The 12,155-nt window shown below is 37.1% G+C and overlaps 1 protein-coding gene across 1 annotated transcript in view; it reads right to left on the reverse strand.

The window, feature by feature from the left end:
- Positions 1-764: 764 nt before the first annotated feature.
- LOC306843221 (semaphorin-3E-like) overlaps positions 765-12,155 on the reverse strand; it is a 41,857-nt gene continuing 30,466 nt past the window's right edge. Inside the window, exons 9-17 of the mRNA XM_079374558.1 lie at positions 9,994-10,063; positions 9,738-9,882; positions 8,731-8,953; positions 7,575-7,666; positions 7,422-7,463; positions 6,894-7,060; positions 5,430-5,497; positions 4,591-4,718; positions 765-3,327 (exon numbers count right to left, since the gene is read on the reverse strand). Coding sequence (XP_079230684.1) covers positions 2,872-3,327; positions 4,591-4,718; positions 5,430-5,497; positions 6,894-7,060; positions 7,422-7,463; positions 7,575-7,666; positions 8,731-8,953; positions 9,738-9,882; positions 9,994-10,063 — 1,391 coding nt within the window. The 3' untranslated portion in view covers positions 765-2,871. The remainder of the gene's footprint in view (positions 3,328-4,590; positions 4,719-5,429; positions 5,498-6,893; positions 7,061-7,421; positions 7,464-7,574; positions 7,667-8,730; positions 8,954-9,737; positions 9,883-9,993; positions 10,064-12,155) is intronic.

Below are 12,155 nucleotides of genomic sequence, written 5' to 3' on the forward strand. Positions count from 1 at the left end.
AAGCTTGCCATACTTTCTATAGGCGGGCTTACCATACTTTCTGCTGGAGGGCCTGCCATACTCTCTGCAGATGGGCTTGCGTTGGCCACTAGCGACAGTCTTACATTGGCCGCGGATGGCGGCAGGCTTGTGGCGGCCGCGAACGGCGGCTGGCTTGATTTCCCTGCGAATGGCGGGCTTTGCTTCCCCACGGACGGCAGCGGCATAGGCTTTGCCGTAGACGGCGGGCTGGAGCGAGCTGCGGTCGGCGGGTTGGTTCTGGATCGGGGCAGGACACTCTCCAGAGACCGGAAGATCCCTTCCCTCCAGCTGAGTCCGGTGGTGTCTGGGAGGTCCACAGGCGATGGTAATTAGCCCCGATCCAGAACAAGGAGTTCAGCGTGGCATCGTCTGGCCCCATCCATACAGCGAGTCTGCTGAACTCCTTCGCATACTGAGTCGGCGGCAGATCTCGGCGGGCCAGGGCAGTGAGGCGAGCCGCAAACTCCATATACTGTATTGGTCTTGGTTTCTGTAAAGGTTTTGTGGTTGTAGAGGCAGGCGCACGACACGGAGTGGATGAAAAGGAGTTTTAATAGGCATCAACACACTATACCATTATAAAACATTAAAACAAGACAAAGACTAAGGGAGAACTTTGGACTTATAAAGGGACTGGAACAAAGGAACAAACGAGATGATAAATACAAAACAGGTGAATGGAATAAACGATGATAAACTAATGACAGGAAACCGACCAAATAAGGACAAACAGGAACTAAACTGAAACCAACGCGTGACAATTACTGCTTTATTGTATATTTGATCAAATAAAGGCAGCTTTGACCTTCTTTCAACATTAAAGAAAAAAAATCTTACCAATCCCAAACAGTAGTGTATATTATAAGAAAGTCATTGATAGCTGGAAAAAGTCGTGAAACCGTTGTCTGTTAGCATTCCCATTTATCTCAACAGCAGCTGGTCAATGGTGTAGTTACAGCATCTACCAGCAGGGGTTAACAGGGCCACGTTAACCAGCTAAAACTCGACCCTGTGTGGATTTATGGCATTTATTATACAACACAGCAATTAAAAGGTTTAACACATTTTTACACACCATTATACAGGGCAAAACTGTTGACCTCACTTCTAATTTAGTAGTTCACAGCAAACAAATATTGTCTTAAACACTAACCAAGGAAGATGATGTTGTTTGAAATGCTGATAGAAACTCATTACGGTCAACCTATACACAACTGAAATGCATTATTACATGTCCAGTTAAAACTATGAGAACATCTAAAACTACTACAAAAACACTAACAAATCTTACACCAACTAAAATAATTTATAAAATAATGAAAATGCAGATAAATATACTCAGTATGTGCGTAAGTTTTGTCAGGAGGGTTTTTTAGAAGCCAAGTAACCGTTCACAGAAATGTTTTCCTCAGTTGAATGGAACTCTTGAATTGTCAACAGTGGAAAAGTCATTCTGTGAGATCTTCAGAGGAAATCTCACATCGTTGACAAGAGGACAGCTGGCCTCCGCCATGCGTCATTGTTCAGAGCAGTCCAAGAGAAAACGTTTCCTTTCACATCCTGAGAGGGTCTTTGAACCCCTTGTCTTTTAATGGCCCAGTCAGTTAGGTAGAAGTTTCCGTAGAAGAACTTCAGTATTTTCTTTCTAGCACAAATGTTACACAAGAGCCCTATACAAATATTCACATCGATTACACATTTTCTTCCTTTTTTTCAGTTTTTAAAGGTACACCAAGTAATTCCATGCATTTGTGGTATGCATGCTCTATGTATATTCTTCTTATTTCCCATAACAATGGAATAGCTGAATGACCTGTTATATTTTCTAAAATGTGCCATGCATGCCATTTTAAAGACTTAAGACTTATAGTTCCCATACTGCAATACTCAACCCAAAGATCTATTTCCAGTGCTGCAAATGATTTTTAATCTCCTTAGTAATGTGTTCAAATAATTAATAACAGTTAAAGTGTCCTAATACCAAATTGAATTAAAAATGCAAAATAAATGTTTTTATTTCCAATAACAGGATGTGACTCGCTGAATTTAAACACAGAAATACACTGCCATTCAAAATTTTAGGATTTGGATGACGTAATGCTCATCAAGGCTGGATTTACTAGATCAGTAATATTGTGAACAGTAAAACTGTAATATTGTGAATTATTACAATTTAAAATAAACATTTTCTATTTGAATACATTTTAAAATGTAATTTATTCCTGTAATGCAAAGACGGATTTACAGCATCATTACTCAAATCTTCAGTGTCACATGATCCTTCAGAAATCAGTCTAATATGCTGATTTGGTGCTCAAGAAATTTTTTACTTATTATCAATGTAAAAAACTGCTGAGCTGTGCAATATTTTTGTGGAAACTGTGATACATTTTTTTCTGAATTACTGGATGCATAAAAAGTTCAAAAGAACAGCATTTATTTGAATTATTATTATAATTTCTTTTTTTTTGTAACAACAACAAAAAAGTGTCCCTGCTGAATAAAACTATTTATTTCTTTAAAAAAAAAATCTTAATGACCCCAAATTGTTGAATGGTAGTGTAAATCATAGGGAAAAAAATTAGCAATGTAGTATATTTGTGTTAATGTATATTTGCATAATGTAAACGGTTTCGTTTTGCTATGATCTATGACGTCTATGAAAAAATGACTTATCTGGCATATTGACTACAGATTAATAGTTATCAGGTCAAATGATGCAACTCTAAAGACTCTAAAAGAAATGCTTTAATGACTTTACCAATCATTCCTTTCTTAATAATAACAATAATAAAACTGTCTATATGTAATCATCTGCACGGAGCATGAGTTTGAATGTTCTAACAGTCTTTACTGTCCCTGTGTGTGTCGAGGTGCCCGTGCTCTCGCCCGCTGCTCTGCCCCGGGTGTGTACCGCCATTTGGGTGCCATTCCCTTGAGTTTCTTCCTCTTCCTGTCAGACACGCACCACACCTTCTCACAGTACTGCTCCACCCGCTGGAAGTTGCTGTAGCCGATCAGCTGCATGAAATCCTTGTACCAGAGCTTTGAGGAGGATGGAACAGAAGGCAGGCTGGGGAAGGGGCAGGGTGGAGGTCTGTGCGGAGAATCGCCTTCATCTTCCTCGCCTTTATGCAACAAACCCTCCACTTTCCCCTCATCCAACACCTCCAAAGTGACACGCACCACCGTCTGGACAAAGCCGTGCTCTGTGGACTGGCACACGTAGACCCCTGCGTCTCCCTTCGCTATTTTAAGGAGCAACAGGCCGTGGGGGGTTTGAATCACATGATCATCGCCTTTCACCTGAAGGAGAGAAACAGCATGCAAAGGACACTATCAAAATTTGTGTACTTTGCTTGATAGGCTATTCTGGCTGGTTTCTAGGCTGGTCCAAGTCAAACGGGTCCACTTCCAAGTCTTAGTTACATAATCAGATTACTTTTTTTCAAGTAACTTATAAAGTAATGCATTACTTTTACATTTACAACTAAATATCTGAGTAAATTTTTCAAATAAGTAACGCCAGTTACTTTGTTTTTTTCCCATTTATTCACTAACATCTCTCCAGTCCCTGTGTTGAGAGAAATTGGGAGTAAGTGCAGAGACAGAGGCACTTCTTTCATCCTGAGGCTTAGTAAATTCACTTTACAGTTGTCAAAAATATAACCTTTGGGTTTTTTGTTACCAAAAACAAATAAGCAATCCCAGCCCAGGTGACAAAAATTAACGCAAAAGTAATGTAATGGATTACTTACCGTAAAAATGAACTAATTAACGCAAATAGTTACTTTTTATGGAGTAGCCCAATATTGTAATTCATTACTTTTAAAAGTAACTTTCCACAACATTGTTAACCCACATGATTTAAGGTATAATTATGCATTAGGTGTATGAAAATAAAATACTTTTGGGGAATCTGTTCTAATCCCTAAACACAAGTAAAAGCTATTGTAATGATGCTCGGCTTAACTAATATGACTGATATATGTGTCATTATTAAAAGTCTAATTTACCATGATTCTGCAGAGAGATGTCTTGGAGCACAGAGATGGTCAGAGTGACGTTCTTCTTTTCTATTTAAGATGAATTGAATCACTAGGGGCTATATTACTCAGCCTCCCTGTGGTCAGAATAGTAAAATGAAGCTTTAATCTATATTTAACAGCCCTCTCTCAGCAGGGGTTCAGACCATAGCTTGTGATGAAATCATTTCTGAACCTGACCATATGAGGAGAGCTCTATATTACACACACACACACACACACACACATTTCTGTCTGTGTGTGTGTGCATAAATGTATGTATATATACCCATCGTAATAATAAAAGTTAAAAAAAGTTATCTTAGGGTTAGGGATTCGGAAAGTATTATGTCATTTTAATATAATATAATATAATATAACAATTATATATTATTATGGAGGAATTTTTTTTTTGATCAATTATTTATAATTTTTTCCTTCTATAATTATAAAAATAAAAAAAAGAGTTAGGTTAGTAATATAATATAACACATTTTATTTAAAATGATAAAAGTCTGTATATTCTAGATGCATGTGTTTGTACCTCCTCCATATCCACGCCATGTTGAATGTACCATGTTACAGACGCCTGCAGTGATCGTGGTCTGCACTCCAGCAGGGTACTATTGTTCTCCACACCATATACCAGCTTTTCTGAGATGATTTGTTCTTCTGTAACACAAACATACCCACATACTGAACAGCCTAGTCTAATATATTCCTTTTAAGGTGATATTTTCAACACTGAACACAATCAACATCTTGCAACAGGATTCAAACTTGTGTCAACTGTTGACATTGTGTTTTCATTTTTATGTTCTCAGGTAAACACAGTCTTACATTTTTTCATTCCCATATGTTTCATTTTTAACGGTGTTTTCACTTTTGTCTGCCTTAGTTATTTTCAATTGTGCTGAAAAAAAAACGCACTGACCGAAAACATTTGAATATTTTGTCACTAAATATATAAATAATATACATTATCTATATGCATAGATATTATAGTTACAGTAGGCTATGCTTTAACGTTCTTTCCACCATAAACAATGTTAAATTCAATCATTTAAAGTTTTGAATTTGTACTTTTCTTCACATTGTTAATATCTTTTAACTTTAATATCAGACCTTATATTTGAAGTAGGTTTGATTCAAGATGAAATGGAGAAAACGCATAGGTAAAATATTTCTGGAATAAAGGAACTGGGCAGTCACCTTCACAGGATGTCTTTCTGCTAAAGTAAAAGCACCATCTGTGCATGAAGCGTCAGAAATAAGTGTACTCCAACCTCTTCAACTTTCACAGATCTCATCCGCCTCACTTTTCCCTATAAAGCTTCTAAGACTCTAATATCCTCCATTGATCAAGCTCTGGCCAGAACATACCGCTAAGCTGAAGCCCGTTGCACTGCTGAACCGCGTTGCCATGGCGGACGTCTTGCCGTCTGAAGCGCCTAAAGAATAAGAGAGAAAAATGAGACATTGATATAACCCAGACACAGCCCGCATGTCTGCCTGCAATTGTCATAATATCATCCTGCCACCCAAGGTGTGTAACAGTACAGGGAAGTGACAGAAATGCAATCAGACTCGCTCTGTTTTTTGTCCGTACTCTTTGAGTAATGACACTGACAGTCATTTGGTGCCGATTGTGTGTGACTTGTCTGGCTTTGCATACAAAGTGAGTGTGTGATGGGTATTAATATGGACGTGAGGTGTTAGCATCAATCGCTAACAAGCTCAGATTGATGACCACACTGAGACAGCTGACAGGCCTTTGAGTCTGGATTAGGGAAACACTCCCACTCGCCCTTCGCTCCGATACGCTCGGCACACAAGCTATATCCTGTGGCTAAGTGAAACATCAAAAGAGCTCTCACAAAAACACACACTCTCCAAGTTCACTGAGCGCACTAATGGAAACACTGGGTTGGAAAGCGAACAAGATTATCGTGCACATGCACATTCTGACAAGCTAGAAACTGTAGACTAAAAAAAGTTGCTTCATCAAGAAATGCATTAATAACCTAATTTTGCAATGCAAGACATGGAAATAAAACACATCATCTTTTCCAAATGTCAAGACGCCTAAAATTTTCTTATTTTCGTACAGTCTCAGTACTGTCAGTATATGCACTACCAGTCCAAGACTGATATTTACAGAGCATTTTTATGCACAGACCTCCCAAATGAACAAGTTATTTTAGTGTGTTTGTTTAAGATTAAAATATTAAAATGTCAATAGGCATATGATGAAGTGACTTCTACTAAAAGAGGTTTAAAGGAAAAGATTGCCACCCTTGGAGAACATTAAAATCTACATTAACCTAAACAATTAAGAACAAATTATTAATTTGCTGTAAGAATGTATGAATATTATTGCATTACATGACAAAATCTCAAACCAGCAAATATGACAAAATAGTTGCATTAGGTTTCAAATAATAAAATTAGTTGTGCAATTTCTACTTTTCATATCTATGCAAGGAGATAATTTTAAGCATAACAATCGGAATAATTAAATATTTTGATGTGTGTGTGTGTGTGTGTGTGTGTGTGTGTGTGTGCATCTCAAAAAATTTGAATATCATGAAAAAGTTTTAAAAAATTTGTAAAATTTCAAAAAGTGAAACTTTCATTTATTATATATTATATATATATGTTTGGAACACTTCAAGGGTGAGTAAATGATGGCAATTTATATTTTTGGGGTGAACTATCCCTTTAAGGCATTATTTTCTGTAAAACTGCTTTGGAACAATATGTAGTGAGAAGTGTTACACAAATAAAAATGACCTGACTAAATATAGGCTATACATTTACTATATATCTTTATGAAATTGCTAGTACCTTTTTGTATACAGCCCAGCAGGATAGTACCGGGAACATGTGAACCCGTCCCATGCACAGTAGGGGTCTCTGGCCAGGCAGCAGTCAGCGCAGGCTGAACCGTACAGCCCACACTGGTGCACACGGATCTGTGTTACACCCAACTCAGAGCCCACGTACAGCTGTTGCTATGGAGATACAAACACTGCTGTCAACCGCTTTGTTACATGTGATGAATACCATTATGTCCAAATCACCACGTTAGCATAATGATGCAGATAAAATCATTCTGCAATTATTTGTGTGCATTGTAAATAATATAATATATTACATTAATAACACAGAACAAAAGATGCTCATATTTGATTCATAATATTTACTAATGACTGCAAGAATGAATAATTAACTATGAAGCATATGACTTGTTATAAATGCTGAATTTGCCATAGGTTTCAAGATGATCACTCATCCGTGAAAAGTTTACTCAATACCACCATCTCCAGGTGGGAATACTACAGTGTCTGTGAGGACAAACTGAGAAAGTCTTACTCGCTTGGTAGAGATGAGGATCTCTGTAATAGGAACAGGGACCTAGAATGAAAAAAACAAAAACAAACTGTGTTTAGTGTGAAGATTGTTTCCAACGGAAATTAAATGGTTTCAGTATAAAGATAAAAAGTCACGCAAAGGACTTCTGATGACCTTGAAAACTTGCAATTCCTCCAGAAGAACTTCTTCAACTGTGTCGGCTTCTTTGTTGTAGATTGTGATCATTTTTAATACTACAGAATTATCTGGGTTAAAGAGAGAGGACCAGAATTATTTATGTAATATAATACGTAATGTAATATTGTGAAACATTTGTAAAATTTAAATTACTGTTTTCTGATGATTTTATGTATTTTAAAATGTAATTCATATAATGGCTGAATTTTCAGCATCATTACTACTCCAGTTTTCAGTGTCACATGATCCTTCAGAAATCATTCTAATATGTGACCCCGGACCACAAAACCAGTCATAAGTAGCACAGGTATGTTTGTAGCAATAGCCAACAATATATTGTATGGGTCAAAATGATAGATTTTTTCTTTTATGCTCCATGAAGATATTTAGTAAATTTCCTACAGTAAATATATCAAAACTTAATTTTTAATTAGTAATATGCATTGCTAAGAACTTCATTTGCACAACTTTAAAGGCGATTTTCTCAATATTGATTTTTTAAATTTATTTTTTTGCACACTCAGATTCCAGAATTCCAAATAGTTGCATCTCAGCCAAATATCGTCCTATCCTAACCAACCATTCATCAACGGAAAGCTTATTTATTCAGAGTTGACCATTATGACTGGTCCAGGGTCACATATGCTGATTATTATCTGTTCAGTATTATAATTATATTTGACAGTTGAGCAGTTATTTTGTTGTTGTTGTTTTTGTGGCAACCACATTTTTCAGGATTCTTTGATGAACAAAGTTCAATAGAACAGCATTTATTGGAAAGATAAATCTTTTGTCAAATTAAAATGTCTTTACTGTTACTTTTGATAAATTGAAAGCATCCTTGCTGAACAAAAGTATTAATTTCTTTCAAAAAATAAATAATCTTTCAAACCCCAAACGGTAGTGTATATATTCTAAAATAATTGTCAACTTTTTAGAATTACATTAGCTTATAGTTGGCCTTAAAGCTACAAAACTCTAAATTTTAGGGATTTTGTACACTAGAGATCAAATAAAATAATAATAGTTGATTGTTATGTTCCTTTAAAAAGCAAGACATAAAAAAGAAGCTAGACCCACTGCGAACATTTAGTATAGGTATAAAGGAAATATAGGTACTAAAGTTGAATACCAGTCCCTATGAAGAGAACATTGTAGTGTCCGTCCTCAGCTTCCACCCGGTCCACCGCCAGCTGTGTGAGTTTACGTCCTCCTTCAGTGTCCAGCAGAATGGGCCGTCTGTGAACGGGCTGCACCGCCTGGAACATGAGGGGATGGGAACGCACAAAACGCAGGACCTCATCCGGATACTCCTTTGAACTGGAAAACTGGCCTCCGTTTATCTTACTGGCGCACTGTGAGAGACCAACATCAGTAAATATGAGTACAGCATGAACAGAGTTCTTCAAGCCACGAAAGCCTTCAGGTCTTTCATTTTGTTGCTCCTGATCTGAGAATAGCTCGCCCGCTTCTCGCTGCTATAACCTTTTAGAACAAGAGACTAATCAGAAATCCTGCAGTGCAGACTAAAGCTACCAAATTGCCTTTTAAAAGGTCAGCTGTCAGAGACATACTTTTTTCATTTGCTTTTACCAAGAATAACAGCATATGAAAACTGAAGAATTGAGACAAATTCTGAAATGTGAACAATGGATGTACCCCGATTCTTCAATATGAGACAAGACACGATGCACCAGAGAAAATGACTGTGAATTACATGTCATTACTATTGGAAACAAATCTTACTCTTTTATCGGCTGGAGATAAATAGCCAGAGAAGGACATTAATCAGCACATATCAGATATAATTATAATTCAGACCACGGCAATTTAAACGCCTCGATTTCACAGTACCTCCGTAAGTGCTCGGTTTCAGGCATTAATGTTAAAGAATTGGCATGACACACTCGAGGAGAATAGCGATGTGCACAGTCATGCTGAAAATAGACTCATCTGCCATGAGAGATTTTGTGCGTCTGAATAAATAAGATCCAAAATTCAACATTCACTCAAGTGGGCCTCCAAATGAGGCCATGTGTCGGATGTGTAAACGCAACAGTCCGTGACATTTTGTACACTGGGATTTCTGACATAACAAAAAGATGACACAAAGCAACTGATGGAGCAAATATTACTCACCGATCCAGGTCGTGGGTAGGGGACCCTTCCATCGTACACCTTCCAGTGGTGGTCAGTTCGTTCCCGGTATGTAAAAGGCCCGTTAAACGCTGCACGGATGTCTTCCATGTTATACATGCACACTGCGTATCCTTTAAAGACGGCACTGAGTGACAAAACAGATGAAGATGAGCATCCAGGCTGCAGTTCATCAAAATAAACAGAGAATATAAAAGTATACATTGCTTTGTTCAGTGACACATGTGACCTCACCCACCTGGTGGTGCTAAACAGACCAAAGATCTCTGGATTTTTCTCATCTTTCTTCCGCAGTACGAACACATCCTCTAAAATAACACAGATGCACACAAAAAGTGTCATCATCAAATAAACCTGAATTTGTGTTAAGCATGATTTTACAGCATTTTGCTGGATCAACATCCTTTTTTTGGACCTGGAACAACATTATTAATCAGTTAGTGCCTTCTGATTTAGAATAAGGGTTAGGGATTGTTTAATAGGAAAATATGTTAATTCAGATGAATAAGAGTTTGAAATTCATTTACTAGAGAAGATATTTCTCAATTTTTTTGGCAGCCAAAATTCTTTGGCCTAAAATATTTATATGAGGTACTACCAATATATATATATATATATATATATATATACATACAACAAATTAAATAAAAAATCGAAAAAGAATATAAATACTGACTGGTTACTTTGTTCTTATATTAAATACTAAACAGGTTTCTTTATAAGAAACAAGTAGAATAAATATGCAATTGATTTACGGTCGTGTGTGTGCGTGTGTTTTGTTTTATAAAAAGAAGACATAGATAAAATAGAATTAGAATAGAGAGTGCTAGAGTTAGAGGGTTAAATAAATATGGAAGAGATGTGTTTTTAGCCGTTTCTTGAAGATGGCTAAGGATTCAGCTGCTCTGATTGAGTTGGGCAGGTCATTCCACCAGGTGGGAACAGTTAATGAAAAAGTCTGTGAAAGTGATTTTGTGCCACTTTGGGATGGCACAATAATGCGTAATTCACTTGCAGAACGCAAGCTTCTAGAGGGCACATAGGTCTGAAGTACTGAATTTAGGTAAAGGGTTGCAGAGCCAGAGGTGGTTTTACAGGCAAACATTAATGCCTTGAATTTTATGAGAGCAGCTATTGGTAGCCAGTGCAAACTGATGAACAGAGGTGTGATGTGCGTTCTTTTTGGGTCGTATTAATATTAATCTTGCAGTGGCATTTTGGATTAATTGTAGAGGTTTGATGGAATTGGCTGGAAGACATGCCAAGAGAGCATTACAATAGTCAAGTCTGGACAGAACAAGGAGTTGTGTTGCATGTTCGGAAAGAAAGGGCATGATCTTCCTAATATTGTATAAAGCAAATCTGCTGGACCGGGCAGTTTTAGCAATGTGGTCTGAGAAATTCAGCTTATCATCAATCACAACTGCAAGGTTTCTGGCTGTTTTTGATGAGCCTAATTGGAAGGTGAAATTGTGATGAAGTAATGGGTTTGCTGAAACTACAAGCAGTTCTGTCTTAGCTAGGTTGAGTTGAAGGTGATGGTCCTTCATCCAGCAAGAAATGTCTGTTAGACATGCTGACCAATTATCGTCGGACCATCAGGATGGAATGAGAGGTAGAGTGTCATTAGCATAGCAGTGATATGAAAAGCCATGTTTCTGAATGACAGAACCTAGTGATGCCATGTAGACAGAGAAGAGAAGTGGCCGACTTGAATACTTCACCTCTCCAAGATACCTTGAAGGACCTATCAGAGAGGTAAGACTCAAACCACTGGAGTGCGGTTCCCGAGATGCCCTTTCTCAATAGGGTTGACAGGAGGATCTGGTGGTTGACCATATCAAAAGCAGCGGACAGATACAGAAAGATACGTAATGAAGACTTGGAAGCCGCTATTGCAAGTCTTAGGACTTCAGCAACTGAAAGCAACTGTTTTTTTGTTTTTTTTTGGAAAGCAAGAAAATAACTGATTAAATAAAAGTGTTCCTTGAATGTTATGCATATCACTTTGCATAAAATCATCTGCCAATTGCATAAAAAAAAATGAAAGTTTCTTTACACATCAAAGCCAAACAATACATCTGTAGTAACACAATGATTGCATATTTATTAATTATATATTAAAATAATATAAAAATGTTGTAAAATATAACTGAATAACAAAAATGACAATGCCAATTAAATAGATTATATAGATATAATAGTCTCATCTTGCACATATTTGGAACAGATGAGGTGTTTAATAGGATGTCAGTGCAGAAACAAATGAGCTATCATCTGAAAGTAAAAGGGCCCATCAGAGAGATGCTTCAAGATTACAAAGTTTGGTGATGGTTTAACAGCACAGCTGGTGGAACAGATTTAGATTTTCAATTCACACAGCTAGCTTATGCTGTGAGA

This window comes from Barbus barbus (assembly GCF_936440315.1).
Source record: "Barbus barbus genome assembly, chromosome: 23".
Lineage (NCBI taxonomy): Eukaryota > Metazoa > Chordata > Actinopteri > Cypriniformes > Cyprinidae > Barbus > Barbus barbus.